The following is a 17,214-nucleotide window of genomic DNA, read 5'->3' on the forward strand; positions in this document are numbered from 1 at the left end:
TTTACTATAGTCATTGATTAGTTCTAGTAATTTTCTGGCGGAGTCTTTAGGGTTTTCTATGTAGAGGATCATGTCATCTGCAAATAGTGAGAGTTTTACTTCTTCTTTTCCAATTTGGATTACTTTTATTTCTTTTTCTGCTCTGATTGCTGTGGCCAAAACGTCCAAAACTATGTTGAATAGTAATGGTGAAAGTGGGCACCCTTGTCTTGTTCCTGACTTTAGAGGAAATGCTTTCAATTTTTCACCATTGAGGATAATGTTTGCTGTCGGTTTGTCATATATAGCTTTTATTATGTTGAGGTATGTTCCTTCTATTCCTGCTTTCTGGAGAGTTTTTATCATAAATGGGTGTTGAATTTTGTCAACTAGAACACTTTCTGACACCATACACAAAAATAAACTCAAAATGGATTAAAGATCTAAACATAAGACCAGAAACTATAAAACTCCTAGAGGAGAACATAGGCAAAACACTCTCTGACATACATCACAGCAGGATCCTCTATGACCCACCTCCCAGAATATCAGAAATAAAAGCAAAAATAAACAAATGGGACCTAATTAAACTTAAAAGCTTCTGCACATCAAAGGAAACTATCAGCAAGGTGAAAAGGCAGCCTTCAGAATGGGAGAAAATAATAGCAAATGAAGCAACTGACAAACAACTAATCTCAAAAATATACAAGCAACTCCTCCAGCTCAACTCCAGAAAAATAAATGACCCAATCAAAAAATGGGCCAAAGAACTAAATAGACATTTCTCCAAAGAAGACATACAGATGGCTAACAAACACATGAAAAGATGCTCAACATCACTCATTATCAGAGAAATGCAAATCAAGACCACTATGAGGTACCATTTCACACCAGTCAGAATGGCTGCGATCCAAAAGTCTACAAATAATAAATGTTGGAGAGGGTGTGGAGGAAAGGGAACCCTCTTACACTGTTGGTGGGAATGCAAACTAGTACAGCCACTATGGAGAACAGTGTGGAGATTCCTTAAAAAACTGGAAATAGAACTGCCTTATGATCCAGCAATCCCACTGCTGGGCATACACACTGAGGAAACCAGAAGGGAAAGAGACACGTGTACCCCAGTGTTCATTGCAGCACTGTTTATAATAGCCAGGACATGGAAGCAACTTAGATGTCCATCAGCAGATGAATGGATAAGAAAGCTGTGGTACATATACACAATGGAGTATTACTCAGCCATTAAAAAGAATACATTTGAATCGGTTCTAATGAGGTGGATGAAACTGGAGCCTATTATACAGAGTGAAGTAAGCCAGAAGGAAAAACACCAATACAGTATACTAACGCATATATATGGAATTTAGAAAGATGATAACAATAACCCTGTGTACGAGACAGCAAAAGTGACGCTGATGTATGAAACAGTCTTATGGACTCTGTGGGAGAGGGAGAGGGTGGGAAGATTTGGGAGAATGGCATTGAAACATGTAAAATATCATGTATGAAACGAGATGCCAGTCCAGGTTCAATGCACGATACTGGATGCTTGGGGCTAGTGCACTGGGATGACCCAGAGGGATGGTATGGGGAAGGAGGAGGGAGGAGGGTTCAGGATGGGGAGCACATGTATACCTGTGATGGATTCATTTTGATATTTGCAAAACTAATACAATTATGTAAAGTTTAAAAATAAAATAAAATTAAAAAAAAAAAAAAAGTAAAAAACAAGACCACTGGCCACACTGCTGCACATCCTCCTTGCCCCACCGCCTGCCCCTCGGGCTCCGGAGTCAAGTGTGTGGCTGCAGGCAGAGGGCTGGGTGCCTGCTTCCAAGGGGGCGCCCAGCACCCCTGTGCCTCCCGGATGCCCTGATCTAGTCCGGCCCAGAGCCCCATCCCACTCCAGGTTCAAATGTTTACCTGCATTTTTGCCTGCATCCTTTTTTTTTAGTGATGAAACTCTACAACTGTGTTCTGCCCGGGAACCAGAAACGATCAGTTTACCAACAGTTTAAAACTGCTTCCCACTCTGAGGGGGTCACAGTAGGATGGGCCTGCTCAGGCATGTATGTTCTCAGGAATGATGCCAGCCTCCTGTGGGCAGATGGGCAGCCCCGTCAGCACCATCTGCTCCCCACCAGCTGAGCGCACATGGGACTGCGGAGCTCAGAACACGACCTGAACCGTGGTAGTCCAGTCACTCAGCCATGTCCGACTCTTTGCACCCCATGGACTACAGCCCACCAGGGTCCTCCATCCATGGGACTCTCCAGGCAAGGATACTGGAGCAGGTTGCCATTGCCTTCTCCAGGGGATCTTCTCAACCCAGGCATGGAACCTGCGTCTCCTGCATTGGTGGGAAGGTTCTTTACTGTGAAAGTAAAAGTCGCTCAGTCCTGTCTGACTCTTTGAGACCCCATAGACTGTACAGTCTATGGAATTCTTCAGAATACTGAGGTGGATTGCCATGCCCTCCTCCAGGGGATCTTCCCAACACAGGAATTGAACCCAGGTTTCCTGCATTGCAGGCAGATTCTTTACCAGCTAAGCCACCAGGGAAGCCCAAGTATACTGGAGTGGGTAGCAGTTCCCTTCTCCAGGGGATCTTCCCAACCCAGGGATAGAACCTGGGTCTCCTGCATTGCAGGCGGATTCTTTACCAGCTGAACTACCAGGGAAGCCCTCTTTGCTGTGAGCCATATGACAAACCATGTGACGCCAGACAAGTTCAACCCCCACTGTGTCCCCAGATCTGCCCTCTCCTCCTTACCCCCTTTTACTCTGCAACCCTCCAGGCTCAGCACGCCCCTACAAGCAGCAGAATCCACCCACCCTGGCTGCTTCTCCGGGACCACGGACCTCATGGCATCCAGCAGCTCAGAGGCTGCTGCCTGCCCTCCTGCTCCCAACTTGGGCCAGGGCGCATGCACCAACGCGATTCTCAGCCAGCCCCTCCTGTCCCACCTGGTGCTTCCTCCTCCGCCCCCTCCCAGGCATCTTCAAATCACAGGAAACGCTGAGAGAGGGAAGTGACTTGTCCTAGGTGACCGCTCGCTTTAAACACCCTCTGAGCTCTGTCACCTTTCTGACCTCCGACCCAGCTCGTCCCAGCTCGACTCCTGCTGCTACAGGCTCCCGGCTGCCTCCACGTGGATGTCTGCATCCCAGCACGCGCCCAGGGTTTGTGGCTCCTATCACCAACTCGGAACCCCCGTCCCCAACTCAAAACTGTGGGACCCCCGACTCCTTTCTGTCCTTTATCCAACTCAGCACTGTTTTCAGCCGCAAGATCCGTGTGACATCCGCCCCCTGCCCCTGCTGATGGTCTGTGCCCACCAGCGTCAGCCCCCTGCCCCGTCACACCTGCTCAAACGTCCCTCGGAGTGTGACTGAGCCCAGGGCTGCCCAGGTCCCAGGGAGGGGCGGGGCATCCTGCTGACACAGGGCAGGCCCTTCCGCTCTCAGAGCCAGCACACCTGTCCACCAGGACCATTCCAAGGTCCCTCCTCTCAGGGCTTAACTCACGAGTGACCTCCTCGGGGGGACCCTCCTGGGCCTGCTACCCTGCTCCAAGTCCCCGTGTCCCCCTCACTGTATGCAACCAAAGTCTGGGGTGACAGATCACAGAAGTCTTTGAAAACCTGGCCACTTTCTTTACCAGCTCCTCCCAGCCAGGCTCTGGCCCGGACCACGCGCTCCGGAGACAGAGGGAGAAAGAAGGAACACACAGACAAAAAGCATCCAAAGGGCAAGGCAGAGGTTTCTTTTTATAAATCTCCGTCTGTTATAATTCCTTTAAAAACAGGGGGAAGGAATAACAAAATAGTTGTCAGAGGTAATTTCTTAAGGGGAGCATCTCTAGCTAAACGAAGACATCCAACACTGAGGGCCAGGTAGCGCTGGCATGGGGTCTGCCATCCCCGAAAGCCTTGGAGGATGAGGCAGCGAGCACCCCCCGGCGTCCCTGCCCATGTCTGCAGAGGAGGCTCCCAGGCGGCGGCTCCCGTCTTTGGTCAGCACTGGGCGCTCACTTCATCTTTGGCTGGAGTAGAAGGTGGGCAAGGGTCACTCTGTACTCACCAGGACTCATGTGCATGGCTTACTTTCACTTTTTATTATAAAAACACATACAAGAATTTTAAGAAATGATGACTAGCGGACAAATCAGGACCAGGGTGAATTATTAAACCCATTTTTCTCTGTACAAATACTAAAATTCCGAAAAGTGGAATATCATCAAATGTGAGACACACTGTCGGCTGTCCGTATATACAGGGCACACGCGGGGGCCTGCCTGCGCTGGGCTGGGTGCGGACCCTGGGAGCCTGGACTCTCTCTCCTCCCGGGGCTGAGCAGCGGGAGAGGCGCCCCGGGTCTCCACCCTGAGCAGCGGCGGCCCCTACCGGCGAGGACGCTGGCAGCGTCTTCAGCCTCCGCCTCAGCCGTGCTTCCTCCCAGTCAGTCGTTTGGGCACAAGGTCCAAAACTGGCTCAGGAACCAAATTAATGTTTTTATATTAAACTCATTACAAAAAGCCACTCAGTTTCAAAAAGCGACCAAAAAAAAACAAAAAAACCACGACACTTTCTGCAGCAAAAAAGGGCTAAGTTCAAGTTTCTGTTGTTTGACCAAGACACACAAACTCCAGTCCAAACGTCCGTGCTCACCACAGCTGGAAGGGAGACGTGCGCAGCTCGGGGCCAGCCCCGGTGTCTCGGCCTCGGCCCAGGGGGCGCAGCCCGGCCTCTCCCCGGGGCCCGGCGTGCATCCTGGAGGCCAGCTGCCCCGCGGCCCCGAAACACGTGAAGGCACTTGGGCGCGGCGTTGGTGTTCAGCCTCGCCCCTCCGCGCACAGCGCGCCCACCTCGTCCAGGGCGCCAAGTACCGCAGCGGGGACGCTGCGCGCCGTTTCCCTGCGCCAGGCCTCCAGGATCTTGGAGATCTCCGCTGGGTTGCTGGGGCTCAGGTCGCACAAGGCATACACGGCGGCCAGCTGGACCCCCCACGGGATATCTGAAAAGCATTTCCACATCAGTCATCACATGAGAAAAGCTCTGCTATTCACAATCTTAATGTTGTTAATCTAGTGAATCACTATTCATTTACTTTCTGCCAGCAATGAAAACTAATAACAAAAACAAAACCGACAATGAAAAAAAAGCTCATTTAAGTCCTCCTAGGAATGGAAGAAGCAAAACGGAGCCCAGTCTCGACAGGCCCCTGGTGATGCTGGCACCCCAGGAGGGTGTGCGGAGCAGAGGGCACACAAGGAGTGCCCCTCCTCCGGACCGCAGCGAGCTCTCCAGTGGCAGCTCCGGAAGGACCACACTGGCACTTAAGGTTCGATAGAATGTGGATCCCAAAGCATCCGTCAAATAAACGACTCCATTATACCCACTGTGAGTACTGACACATGGACTTTGGAGAGGAAAAACATAATGAAATGAGAGCAAATGAGAAACTGGTTTTTAGTATGACCTTCTTTTTAGGTCGTAGTTTTAGTTTTTAGTTTGATCTTCTTTAGTATGATCTTCAGGGGATCTTCCCGACCCAGGGATCAAACCTGGATCTCCTGCTTTGTCTGCATGCTCTTTACTGTCTGAGCCACCAGCCAAAGCCCAATATAGTACAGCAAACACTCTTACACACTAGAGCACAGTGCACGATCACAGACACGGCATTTAACTGTAGGCTAGAGCTAGCTTAGATTATGGTATGTAAGAGTTCTCATTTAGCCTGCGTTTATTTAGTAGTTATTTAATTAAAGTTTAATTTAGTTTAATTTTAGTCGCTAAGTTGTTCCCGACTCCTGCGACCCCATGGACGGTAGTCTACCGGCCTCCTCTGTCCATGCAATTCTCCAGGCAAGGATACTGGAGTGGGTTGCCATTTCCTTTTCCAATTTTAGTTAAATTCACTTAAATTATTTAGTTTAAGAAATTTAGGAGTCATTTCTTTAAACTTATTAACTATACACTGTTAGTGATGCAGTGTGTTCAACAAGGCAAACAACAAGTGTTTACAAATAAACATCACAAAACCCACAGGTTCAGATGGTGATGCTGCGGATGCAGGTAGCGCTGCACCAGCTTAAGAGTCACTTTCCCGTTGAGAAGGGGACACAAGACTAAAACAAAAGGCCTAACAGAGGAGTCACACAGGGTGTGAAAGCCACTGTGATGAGCAGGAGTGCGTGCACGGCTGTGGCTCTGGCCTCAGGCCTGGCTGTGAGCTGGCAGCACTATCCAGCTCGAGGTTTCTCCTGGGGCGTCAGCTTCCTGAGCATAATGCAGTCAGCGCCGCCTGGGAGGGCCGTCCAGGGACCCCGTGCTGCACTGGCAGCAGGCCCGAGTGAGTCCCCTCGAGCCTCCTTCTGCTAGGAAATGTCTGAGCTGGCGGCTCTGGGGACAGTCCCTCAGCCACTCTCCAGCAACTCTAAGATGACAACACCCCGTCTAGATGGGAAGGGAACACGGTCCAGACGGGAGGGGAACATGGTCCAGATGGGAGGGGAGCACCATCTAGCGCAAAGGGAACACTCTCATGGGCATTATCTCAGCAGATCAAAGAGAAGTTCTCAGCAGCTCAACCTGCCGAGCCTCACCCTGAAAGAGGACAATCTAGAGGTTAAGCTCATCTGGGACACAGATTTCAGATGTCACTGTGCGCTCCTGATGGAATCCTGATGGAAGTGGCATCACCCCTTGATGGCACAGCATTCAAATAAAAACGAGAGGGACTCACTGCTTCAAAGGGTCACTTTTTGAGTTTTAAGCTCTTCCCAAATAAGACTATAAAATTACATGCTCTGCGGCATGCACATTAAGGGAATTAGGGAGCGTGAAGACTGGCTCAGCGGTTTCCAGTCTCCGAGCTATCCCGGGTGCTCTGGACGGACACCCAGGCCACAGTGGAGCTGCTGCTTCACACGGGTGACCCCACTTATCATCAGGACACACCTTCAGCCGGGCACGTGGGGGCAGCGGGGGTCACGGGGCGGCATGAAGCCAGAGCCGACGGCTGCCGAGACAGAATGCCAGCACCAGGTCAGGAAGAGTCCCTTCCTCCCTAGGGGTTCACTGCTCAAGGGCATGAGCGGCGAACACGCAGACTGCAGGAGACCCACACAGGCTCTCATCCCGGTGCTGGGAGCACGGGCAGAGTCTGGCTCCGTCAAACTCATGCCCGAGCAGTGGGAGACGCGCAGAGCACGGCACATGGTTAAGAACACGAGAGAGACTGGATGAGAGGAATGCAAATGATCTGAAAGTAAGCGTGATAGACAGAAGCTGTACCTTCATCCTGGGCATGCTGGATAAACATACCAATCACCGTACTAATGTTCTTCACCGCAGACGGGAACCCTTCCTTCAAACCCAACTGACCTAAACGACCTAGAGGGGAAAAAAAAAAAACGGTAAACAACCTTCGGTTAAATGCTAACTTTTCATAAGAACTTAAAACTTATGTTTTCTTTTGTTCAACATTATGTGCACTGAGCTTCAGGATCTGAAACCGGGTGGTTGCTGCTGTTGTTGGTTTAGTCGCTTAGTCGTGTCTGACTCTTTTGAGACCCCATGGACTGTAGCCCGCCAGATTCCTCTGTCCATGGGCTTCTTGAGGCAAGAACACTGGAGTGGGCTGCCATTCCCTTCTCCAGGGGGTCTTCCTAACCCAGGGATGGAACCCGGGTCTCCTGCATTGCAGGTGGGGTCTTTACCGCCGAGCCACCAGAAAGCCCAGTGTCAAAGAAGTACACCCACAATTACTCCAACAGGCTATTAAAGTACTCCTCTCATCAACTACAGATCTGTACGAGACCGGATTTTTTCCAAATACCTCAACCAAAATAACGTACAGCCACAAGAGAACGCAAAGCAGCTATGGGAAACCAGACAGTGAAGAGGCTCTCGACAAGATAAGGTTCCATTCTATTTTTGTTTGGAAACAGCTGTTTTTCATTAAAAATGCCATTTACAACTACTAGTATCTTTTTATTAATTTCCAATGAATAGCCAGAATTTTTTTAAAGTCTGAGCATGAGTTCTAATTTCAACTACAGTCACTGACACACAAAACCTGGGCTGACAACAGCTCTTTGGGGGTCTCACCAGGACAATGCTCCTCGCTGGGCCGCGACTCAACTGGGGGCACCAGCCTGCTCCAGAGCGGGACACCTCCCTCACCCAGGGCCAGGCTGCATGGCCTGACCCCTTGCACGGGAGGGGGTTCTGGTGCACGGGAGGGGGTTCTGGGGCACGGGAGGGGGTTCTGGGGCAAGCCCTGGATGTCGCTGGGCCCAGGGCCCCTTCCTGCGCTCTTGTGGCTATGTTACCCTGCGCGGGCACCGCTGTGCCCACCTGCTTTCTCAGTACTACAGACAGCCCGCAGGCTTGTACGTGAACCAGTCTACCTGCCCCTCTATGTTAGACACGGAGAAACTGAGGCACGGGGCACCACAGGAGCTCTGTCACTCTGTATCCCCTGTAGGGGCTCTCAGTGCTGGTCACATGCACCCTGAGCACTGCGACAGACACAGCCCTCCAGGAAATTCCTTCTACCAGGGACTCCCCGGATAAGGCCTAACCCGGGGTGAAACTGTAAACATCTGGATCATGTCTCAGGCAGTCTTTCACTGAGGCTGAAAAGTAACGGACTTCAGAGATGAGAAAGGTCAAGGCACCGTCACTCTTAAATACCTCCTTGCATGAGGTCAAAGTGCTAAGCGCCCGTCCCCAGCCCTGTCCTCTGAGGCCATCTATGAGGAGTGTTCGGTGCAAGACTCACAGCAGAGAAAGGGGTAGGGTGCATGCCTCCACAGCTGTGGGACCATGTGGCTGTGTCCCCAGGAAACACACTGGCTTCCCTGGTGGCTCAGTGGTAAAGAATCCGCCTGCCAATGCAGGAAATGTGGGTTCAATCCCTGGGTTGGGAAAACTCCCTGAAGAAAAGAATGGCAACCCGCTCCAGTGTTCTTGCCTGGAGAATCCCATGGACAGAGGAGCCTTGTGGGCTACCGTCTATGGGGTCGCAAAGAGTTGACCACGACTGAGCAACTACACCATCACCACCAGATAACACCTGACTGCATTATATTGGATCCTTTTCTTTTAATTAAAGATGCTTAATGAATTGGGTTTTAGAAGCTATCTATCAGAGTAAATCAGAGATACAGTAAGAGGAACTCATGAGTCTGAGGTATATGGCTTAGGACTTAACACTTGCACATATGATGACCTGACAAAGACGATGGACAAATCTACTAAGAGATAGGAAGAAAAGTACCCCCACGGAAGGAATGTGGGTGAGTCCAAGGCAACTGGGCCACAATGAAATTCAAGTAAGAAACATGGAGGTGATCTCAGATCAAAGACAACATTTTCCACACTCAGGGAGGCCTGAGGAGAGCTGACGGTCACAGGGAATGTGGCCTAGTCTAAAGGGCAGGGCTCAGAGCTGGAGAGTCACCCAGGGCTCTCTGTCACGGTTTTATACGCAGGTATGGTAAGGAAGGAATGCATTCGTTAAGACAGTTCCACAGAAAAGCTGAACGACGTGGCGAGACCCTGGACAGAAATCAAGCGGGACTGCCTACTGCAGGAAACGTGCAACCCTGGCAGGAGGAACAGGGCCGTCTGAGCTCGGGGCTCCGCTGACCCCAGCCAGGCCGTTTAAGAGTCAGAACACTCTGGGGGAAGCAAGTGGTATCACTTGGCTCTATACGCCCCTGTGTCCAGCGGAGGCCGACTTCCGGCCTCGCTCCACTCCCTTTCGACTCAGGACCTCAGACGCGCTCACCTCTCCCCACACCCCAGCTCTGCCAGGCTCTCTGGTCCTCCAGAGCCCTGGGCTCCACTGGCATTCAGGCAGGTTAATAACCAGGCATGCCCACGGCGTGTGCTCACGGTGGTGTTTACACCCCAACCCTGCACCGATGGCTCTGGATCGTCCTGCTTTATTTCCCAAGGAGCAGAAAACCCACTGGGATTTACACATTTAGAGTTAAGAATACAGACGATTCCTGTTTCATGAACGCCTGCTGTGCGACTTCATTTATTATTATGAAGTCATACTAACCAACTTAATTATTCGGTAAATTCTTTAGTAAATGTCAGCTTCAGAAACTGTTAAGATGCTTCTCCAATGCTTTCTTCTCAAGAAACGGCTCAAACTCCACCTGAGATGAGTGCACGGGAAGGACAGCACCTGTCCCGCCCTCAAGCTCTCGCAGGATTCCGCCCCGTCCCCAGACTGGGCCTCACCGGTGCCCAGCCCCAGCCCCCAAGCTAAGGAAGCCCCCAGCACCCGCTGTGCACGGGGGTCAGGAGAGCCTTCAGTGCCAACAGACACCGAGCGAAGCTCACTGAGGTCCTCCTGGAACGGCCCGGCGGCCCCCTGCCCTCTGCACACCAGCCTTTCAGGCACGTGAGCTCTACCTGCGCTGGTCCTCCTGAGACACGCAGCGTTCACAGTGTTCGCAGGTAGGCTGGACTCTCTTATTTTCCACATGACACTTGCTTCCTCATTACCCTCCCTTTGAACTACACTTACTTCTACGTTATCGTTTTATTATACAGTACTGTTAACTACATATTAATTACACATTATTAATTACTCCTCTGGGCTTCCCTGTGCTCAGACAGTAAAGAATCTACCTGCAGTGTGGGAGACCGGGGTTCAATCCCTGGGTTTGGAAGATCCCCTGGAGCAGGGCATGTCAACCCACCCCAGTCTTCTTGCCTGGAGAGAGTATTCTTGCATGGACAGAGGAGCCAGGTTGGCTACAGTCCATGGGGTCACAAAGAGACGGACATGAATTATTCCTATAAGATACACAATTGCATTATACGTCACTTTTAATTATATAAATGTACATATATTACTCTAATATATCATCAAATCTTATGAACTATCTTCTCAAGTGTTAGTTGCTCAGTCATGTCCAACTCTTTAACCCCAAGGACTATAGTCCGCCAGCCTCCTCTGTGCATGGGATTCTCTAGGCACGGAGGAGAATTCTCAAGATGTATGAACAATTCTTCTTGAATCCGTAAGAGAAGCTGCTACTGCAACCAGGGTTTCCAGACACACTGATGCCGTCATGTGACGGCTAGAAACGCAGCTACTGGCCTGTCCGTGTTCTGGTGGCCCCGCCTGGGACACTGATCTCACAAGCTCAGGAGAGCCGTGCCCTAAGAAGCCATCTCCACTCCCACACCTCCATGCTTTCCTATTCGGAATCTTAACTCCAAGTATATGTTGGGTTATCTCCAGTGAAAATTAGTAGATGTCCATGTTGAAACCAGGCTGTTGTCAGGACTCAGCTTATATATTCATTTACAATGTTCCTATGTTTGCAGGTGAATATGCACAGTGCATGTTAGCAGACACAGCAACAAAATCAGTCGGAGCTATTATATTTCTTACTGTGATCCACTTACAAGACTGATTTACATGACTTAAAAATTCTTAAACCTCATTTCAAATGGTATTATCTTTGAGTTTTAATTAAATGCCAAAGATACAGAGAATGAGACTTCTTCAACTCTTTGTGACCCCATGGACTGTAGCATGCCAGGCCTCCCTGTCCTTCACCATCTAACTGAGCTTGTCCAAACTCATGTCCATTGAACCAGTAATGCCATCCAGCCGTTTCCTCCTCTGTCGTCCCCTTCTCCCCCTGCCTTCAATCTTTTCCAGCATCAGGGTCTTTTCCAATCAGTCAGTTCTTCACATCAGGTGGCCAAAGTATTGGAGCTTCAGCTTCAGCATCAATCCTTCCAAAGAATATTCAGGACTGACTCCCTTTAGGATTTACTGGTTGGATCTCAGTGCAGTCCAAGGAACTCTCAAGAGTCGTCTCCAACACCACAGTTCAAAAGCATCAATTCTTCAGTGCTCAGCTTTCTTCACAGACCGACTCTCACATCCATACATGACCACTGGAAAAACCATATCCTTGACTAGAACGGACCTTTGTCGGCAATGTAATGTCTCTGCTTTTTAATATGCTGTCTAGGTTGGTTATAGCTTTTCTTCCAAGGAGCAAGAGTCTTTTAATTTCATGGCTGTAGTCACCATCTGCAGGGACTTTGGAGACCAGGAAAATAAATCTGTCACTGTTTCCACTGTTTCTCCATCTATTTGCCATGAAGTGATGAGACCCGATGCCATGATCTTAGTTTTTTGAATGTTTTAAGCCAACTTTTTTACTCTCCTCTTTCACCTTCATCAAGAGTCTCTTTAGTTCCTCTTCACTTTCTGCCATAGGGTGGTATCATCTGTGTATCTGCTGCTGCTGCTAAGTTGCTTCAGTCGTGTTCGACTCTGTGCAACCCCATAGACGGCAGCCCACCAGGCTCCTCCGTCCCTGGGATTCTCCAGGCAAGAATACTCGAGTGGGTTGCCATTTCCTTCTCCAGTGCATGAAAGTGAAAAGTGAAAGTGAAGTCACTCAGTCGTGTCCAACTCTCAGCGACCCCATCGACTGCAGCCTACCAGGCTCCTTCGCCCATGGGATTTTCCAGGCAAGAGCACTGGCGTGGGGTGCCACTGCCTTCTCTGCTGCATATCTGAGGTTATTTATTGATATTTCTCCCTGCAATCTTGATTCCAGCTTGTGCTTCATCTAGCCCAGTATTTTGCATTATGTACTCTGCATATAAGTTAAATAAGCAGGGTGACAATATACAGCCTTGATTTACTCCTTTTCCTATTTGGAACCAGTCTGTTGTTCCATGACCAGTTCTAACTGGTGCTTCTTGACCTGCATACAGATATCTCAGGAGGCAGGTTAAGGTGATCTGGTATTCCCATCTCTTTAATAATTTTTCAGTTTGTTGTGATCCACACAGTCAAAGGATTTAGTATAGTCAATGAAGCAGAAGTAGATGTTTTTTCTCTTGCTTTTTCTACGATCCAAAAATATTGGCAATTTGATCCCTGGTTCTTCTGTCTTTTCTAAGTCCAGCCTGACCATCTGGAAATTCTCGGTTCACGTACTATTGAAGTCTAGCTTGGAGAATTTTGAGCATTATTTTGCTAGCGTGTGAAATGAGTGCAATTGTGTGGTAGTTTGTACATTCTTTGGCATTGCCTTTCTTTGGGATTGGAATGAAAACTGACTTTTTCCAGTCCTGTAGCCACTGTTGAGTTCTCCAAATTTGCTGACATATTGAGTGCAGCACTTTAACAGCATCATCTTTTAGGATTTGAAATAGCTCAACTGGAATTCCATGACCTCCACTAGCTTTGTTCACAGTGATGTTTCGTAAGGCCCACGTGACTTCACACTCCAAGATGTCTGTATAGTCATGATAACTACCTTCAACAACCTGAAGGGCCCTGACACAGCAATTGGGTGAACCCAGTTTTGTTTGCTCCCAGGAGATGAATACATGGCAGAGAGTCAGTTCATAGTAAAGACAGCCTTCTAATAATGAATATATCGTATCAATGATAATGAAATAACATAAGGAATGGAGAGCAGTTTGTCAGAGATGTGGCATAAAAAGGAAGAAAATAAGTCAAAGTGAAAAATAAAGACTTGTAAGGTGCAAAGGAAGCAGCAGAACTAAAGGGTCACTGAGGTCCTCTTTAGACCTGAGATTAAAAACAATGTTTCATTTAAAATATTTTTAAGCAATGATTTAATTTGTGTATATTCAGCTTAGAATTGTAGAAACAAAATAAAACTAGTTCCAATCATGGAAGCACATCGTCATCCTTACTGAGCAAGTTCCAAAAAAAAGGGTGAAAGTAGGGAAGATACACTTATTTTATAAATCAAATTAGACTACAACTTATAGCAATTTATGTATCCTGTAATGTATATGTGTATATCTGTCTGTATATTAAAATTAGTATCTGAGAATCAAGAGTTCAATTATAAATAAAATGTACTGACAAGAAAAATCTTGACTCTCTGACAAAGTTGAATAAAATGTTAACTTATAAAGAGAATGAGTAATGAAAATTAATTTAGTGCAAAAGTACCTACTCTAATGGCTATAAGGTCAGTCATAGTGAAGTTTCAGTCAACATTTATCATTATTCCACACGTACTCTCCCACCAAGATAGCATCAATAACAAGAACAAATTCAGTACAAGAGACAGCTCACCGATGAGCCTCAGTACTGACGCTACGATGATATCGGGAGTGTAGGCGACGTTCGCATGTCCTTTCCTATACTTTATCCACTTATCCATTACAGGCCACAGCTCCTTGCTGCAAAATAAAAACAAATATAGACATGTATGTATGTAAGTATGCATGCCCACCATGGCTCAAATATTAAGAACCTATCTAAAAATGGTGCATAAGTGACAATCCGTGAAGAAGAGGAACTTCTAAAGATGTAGCATTTTTGGCTAACAATAGAACAGACTCTGAAAACTGAGACTTTCCAACTATTCAGGATCTCAGTGCGCAAAGTCGCTTTAAAAAAGCTGCAAACACCCGTGCTGGCATCTTGTGTAAACCCTTTTCACAAGGCAAAGTACCCAGTATCGTCCCCAAGCTGCAGAACTGGAAGCAGCAGAGTCTGGATTTTTATGTGGACCATCTAGACATCAGGAGGACCTGTGTTCTAGAAGCCTTGTTTCCCAGTTAGGAACAAGGACAGGCTGTATTTCATAAAAAGAACTAAACCAGAGGAAATGAACCACAGTTAACAGGGATTAAAGAAACTTTCTACTGATCAGTGGCAATTTCTCTTTGCTTTCTCGTTTCAAAAATGTATTAACTTCTTACATAGCATTTATAACATTAGAAAAGTTTAATACAGACAAATGAAAGGAAAATGTAAATTAAAAGCACCCCAAAAAACACACTGTCAGGTAACTATCATTCTTTTATTTTGGGGCTTTGCCTTCCACACACGTCTATGCCTACATTTATATAAAAAACACGGACAGAGTGACCACAGAGCTCAGGAATCAGGGTCACAAGTAGCTTAGGCAGAGATCCTGCTATTCGCCCCTCTGTCCACTCCACTAGTGGGGAACCCTGGATGAAGCGCGTCTCCCTGGCACCGCCCGCAGTGGTCTCACCTTTCCCTGGGAGGAGGGCCCTGCCCCCAGCTCCTAGGAAGAGGGGACCGGGGGTGGCCTCTCGCTTGTCATCACACAGCACGGAACAGATGGCCCTGGCACTTTCTTAGTAACAGACTACAAAACAACTTTCATCTCAACACATACAGATCTATGTAGTACGGCTCTGAATTCTACAATGGCTGTACCTCATTATACAGACATCCCAGAATTAGTGATCTGTTGCTTGACATTTAGATGTATCATCTTTTTCCAGTATTAGGAGAAAACAAGAACAAGTTTCCACAGGATATCAAGATACATACTATCAATCCTTTGGGGACTCCTTTTCAATGTCATAAGCCCCTTTAAACCAGCCTTTCTCAGTCAGGGTTGTAAGAAAATTAAGGTTATATTTAACCATGGAACAATTATAAATACTTGACTATTTTTCCATTCTCCAAATATGCTGCATAGTTGATGCACAGAGAAAAGTTAGCTCATTACGCAAAACAGATGCCTGAGCGTATCAGACTCTGTTCTCTCCTGCAACCCCAGTGAGAAGAGCCGCCAATGTAGAATCCTGAACGGCCTTGTTCCTATGGCCCTTCCATAGCACCTGAACGTTAAGACAGTGATCACGGGATTCCACCTACACGTACTCGCTGAGCGCCTCGCTTGTGTAGGCACAGGTCTCCACGTGCTGGGGAGGCCAGGGAACCAAAGGCCCCCCACTCATGAGACTCATTTCCCATTGGGAGAGAGACAGTAATGAGAGAATACAATGAAAAGTAGTGAAAGGTACCGTAAAAAAATAAAGTGAGGGGATGTCACAGCTACACTGGCATTTTACGAGCAGTTTTATTAATTCCTATCCAAATCAAAATGTGCGTTCTAAACAGTTCAGCTGCCTTAAAAGCAAAAATGATTCAAACCACAACTCGGCAATCGCTGAAAGGACTGCTTGACAATACAAATAGCCCAGCCTGAGTCAGGAAAGCAGCCGTACCTGATGATGTTGTCGTGCGTCCAGACCCACTTCTGATGGCAGCAGAGCAGGTCGATGGCACATACGTACTCCCAAGTGCTGTCACTCAGGTCTTCCCCAAACCTCACACTGGGCTGAAATTCTGTTTTTGGACATAACTGTATGGTCAAAAGCAGCTTAGAAACCATGAAGCCAACATCTACAGGTGCATTCTGGCAAATAAAGGGGAAAAAAAGGGAATTTAGAATTTCAAATGCAATGCATCTTCTATGGGTGATCTTAAAGCACGTAACGAGCATCAGATGAATCCTCATGTAACTTTAAAAGACACCCTTTGAAAGCTGGATTTTGAAGAGGGAACTGTGCTTACCTAGGCATAGCACCTGTCCTAAATGATTATGCAACAGCGGCAGAGAGGCCAGATAGAAAGCTCCGGGCACAATGCGGAAGCCAGCCGGGCTAGAAAGGACTCCGCAATCCACAGAGGAACGCCCAGTTTCATTAACTCAATCAGAGAATTAAAGTCACAAATAAAAAAAGGTTTTAATATTTAAAAAGTTCTTTAATAAACTCATTTGGCCACCTCTCTGACCGTATGTATCAACCTGCTTTTTCCAGAAATTAAAAAAACTGACCAAGACTGCTGCACTAGAGTCTTTCGTCTGCCTCCTTTTACAGCTGTGCGCTGTCCGGGTGTCTTTCCACGTTCTGAGTGCAGAGAGACTTTCAGCTTGCCTCTCGCTGCTGAGCAGGGTCACACCACGGTCTGGATACACCAAAGCACGGATACACCACGGTTTGTCCTTTCACCTACTGAAGACGTGTGGGTCACTTGCAGCTTTAGGCTACAGTTAATAACGCTGCTTTGGACATTTCTGTAGAAGCCTTTTTGTGGACATAAACTTGAATTCCCTTGGGTTCACACCCAGCAGTGGATTTATAATGTTCTTCTCTTTCTTCAGTTTTTTTTTTTATTGGGTTTTGTGATTTAAACTGAACAAGGAGCTTTCAATCTCTGACGCCTGAAAAAGACTGGAATTAATTGGTTCTTTAAAGATAAGATTTAATGTTCGGGTGACATCTATACACCCTTCTTGTATACTAAGTTTCCAATTATCTTTTCAGCCTTTTGTAACTGAAAACTGGCTTACTGCAGTGTTTGACCCTGAAGCCAACTGTGACGTGTGTATACCGCTAAGCGGCCGCCCGGGTC

At 47.7% G+C, this 17,214-nt stretch overlaps 1 protein-coding gene across 3 annotated transcripts in view; it reads right to left on the minus strand.

The window, feature by feature from the left end:
- Positions 1–3,722: 3,722 nt before the first annotated feature.
- The window catches only part of ICE1 (interactor of little elongation complex ELL subunit 1), a 63,186-nt gene continuing 49,694 nt past the window's right edge, over positions 3,723–17,214 (minus strand). For 2 of the 3 annotated variants that reach the window (XM_070774880.1, XM_070774879.1), the window contains 4 exons: positions 16,023–16,213; positions 14,104–14,210; positions 7,278–7,376; positions 4,076–4,995 (listed from right to left, as the gene is read on the minus strand). In XM_070774880.1, the coding sequence (XP_070630981.1) occupies positions 4,814–4,995; positions 7,278–7,376; positions 14,104–14,210; positions 16,023–16,213 (579 nt within the window). In that variant the 3' untranslated portion in view covers positions 4,076–4,813. Of the gene's footprint in view, positions 4,025–4,075; positions 4,996–7,277; positions 7,377–14,103; positions 14,211–16,022; positions 16,214–17,214 lie in introns of those variants that run through there. The other variant, XR_011562465.1, reaches the window with a different exon arrangement.

The sequence above is a fragment of the Bos indicus genome, chromosome 20, assembly GCF_029378745.1.
Source record: "Bos indicus isolate NIAB-ARS_2022 breed Sahiwal x Tharparkar chromosome 20, NIAB-ARS_B.indTharparkar_mat_pri_1.0, whole genome shotgun sequence".
Lineage (NCBI taxonomy): Eukaryota > Metazoa > Chordata > Mammalia > Artiodactyla > Bovidae > Bos > Bos indicus.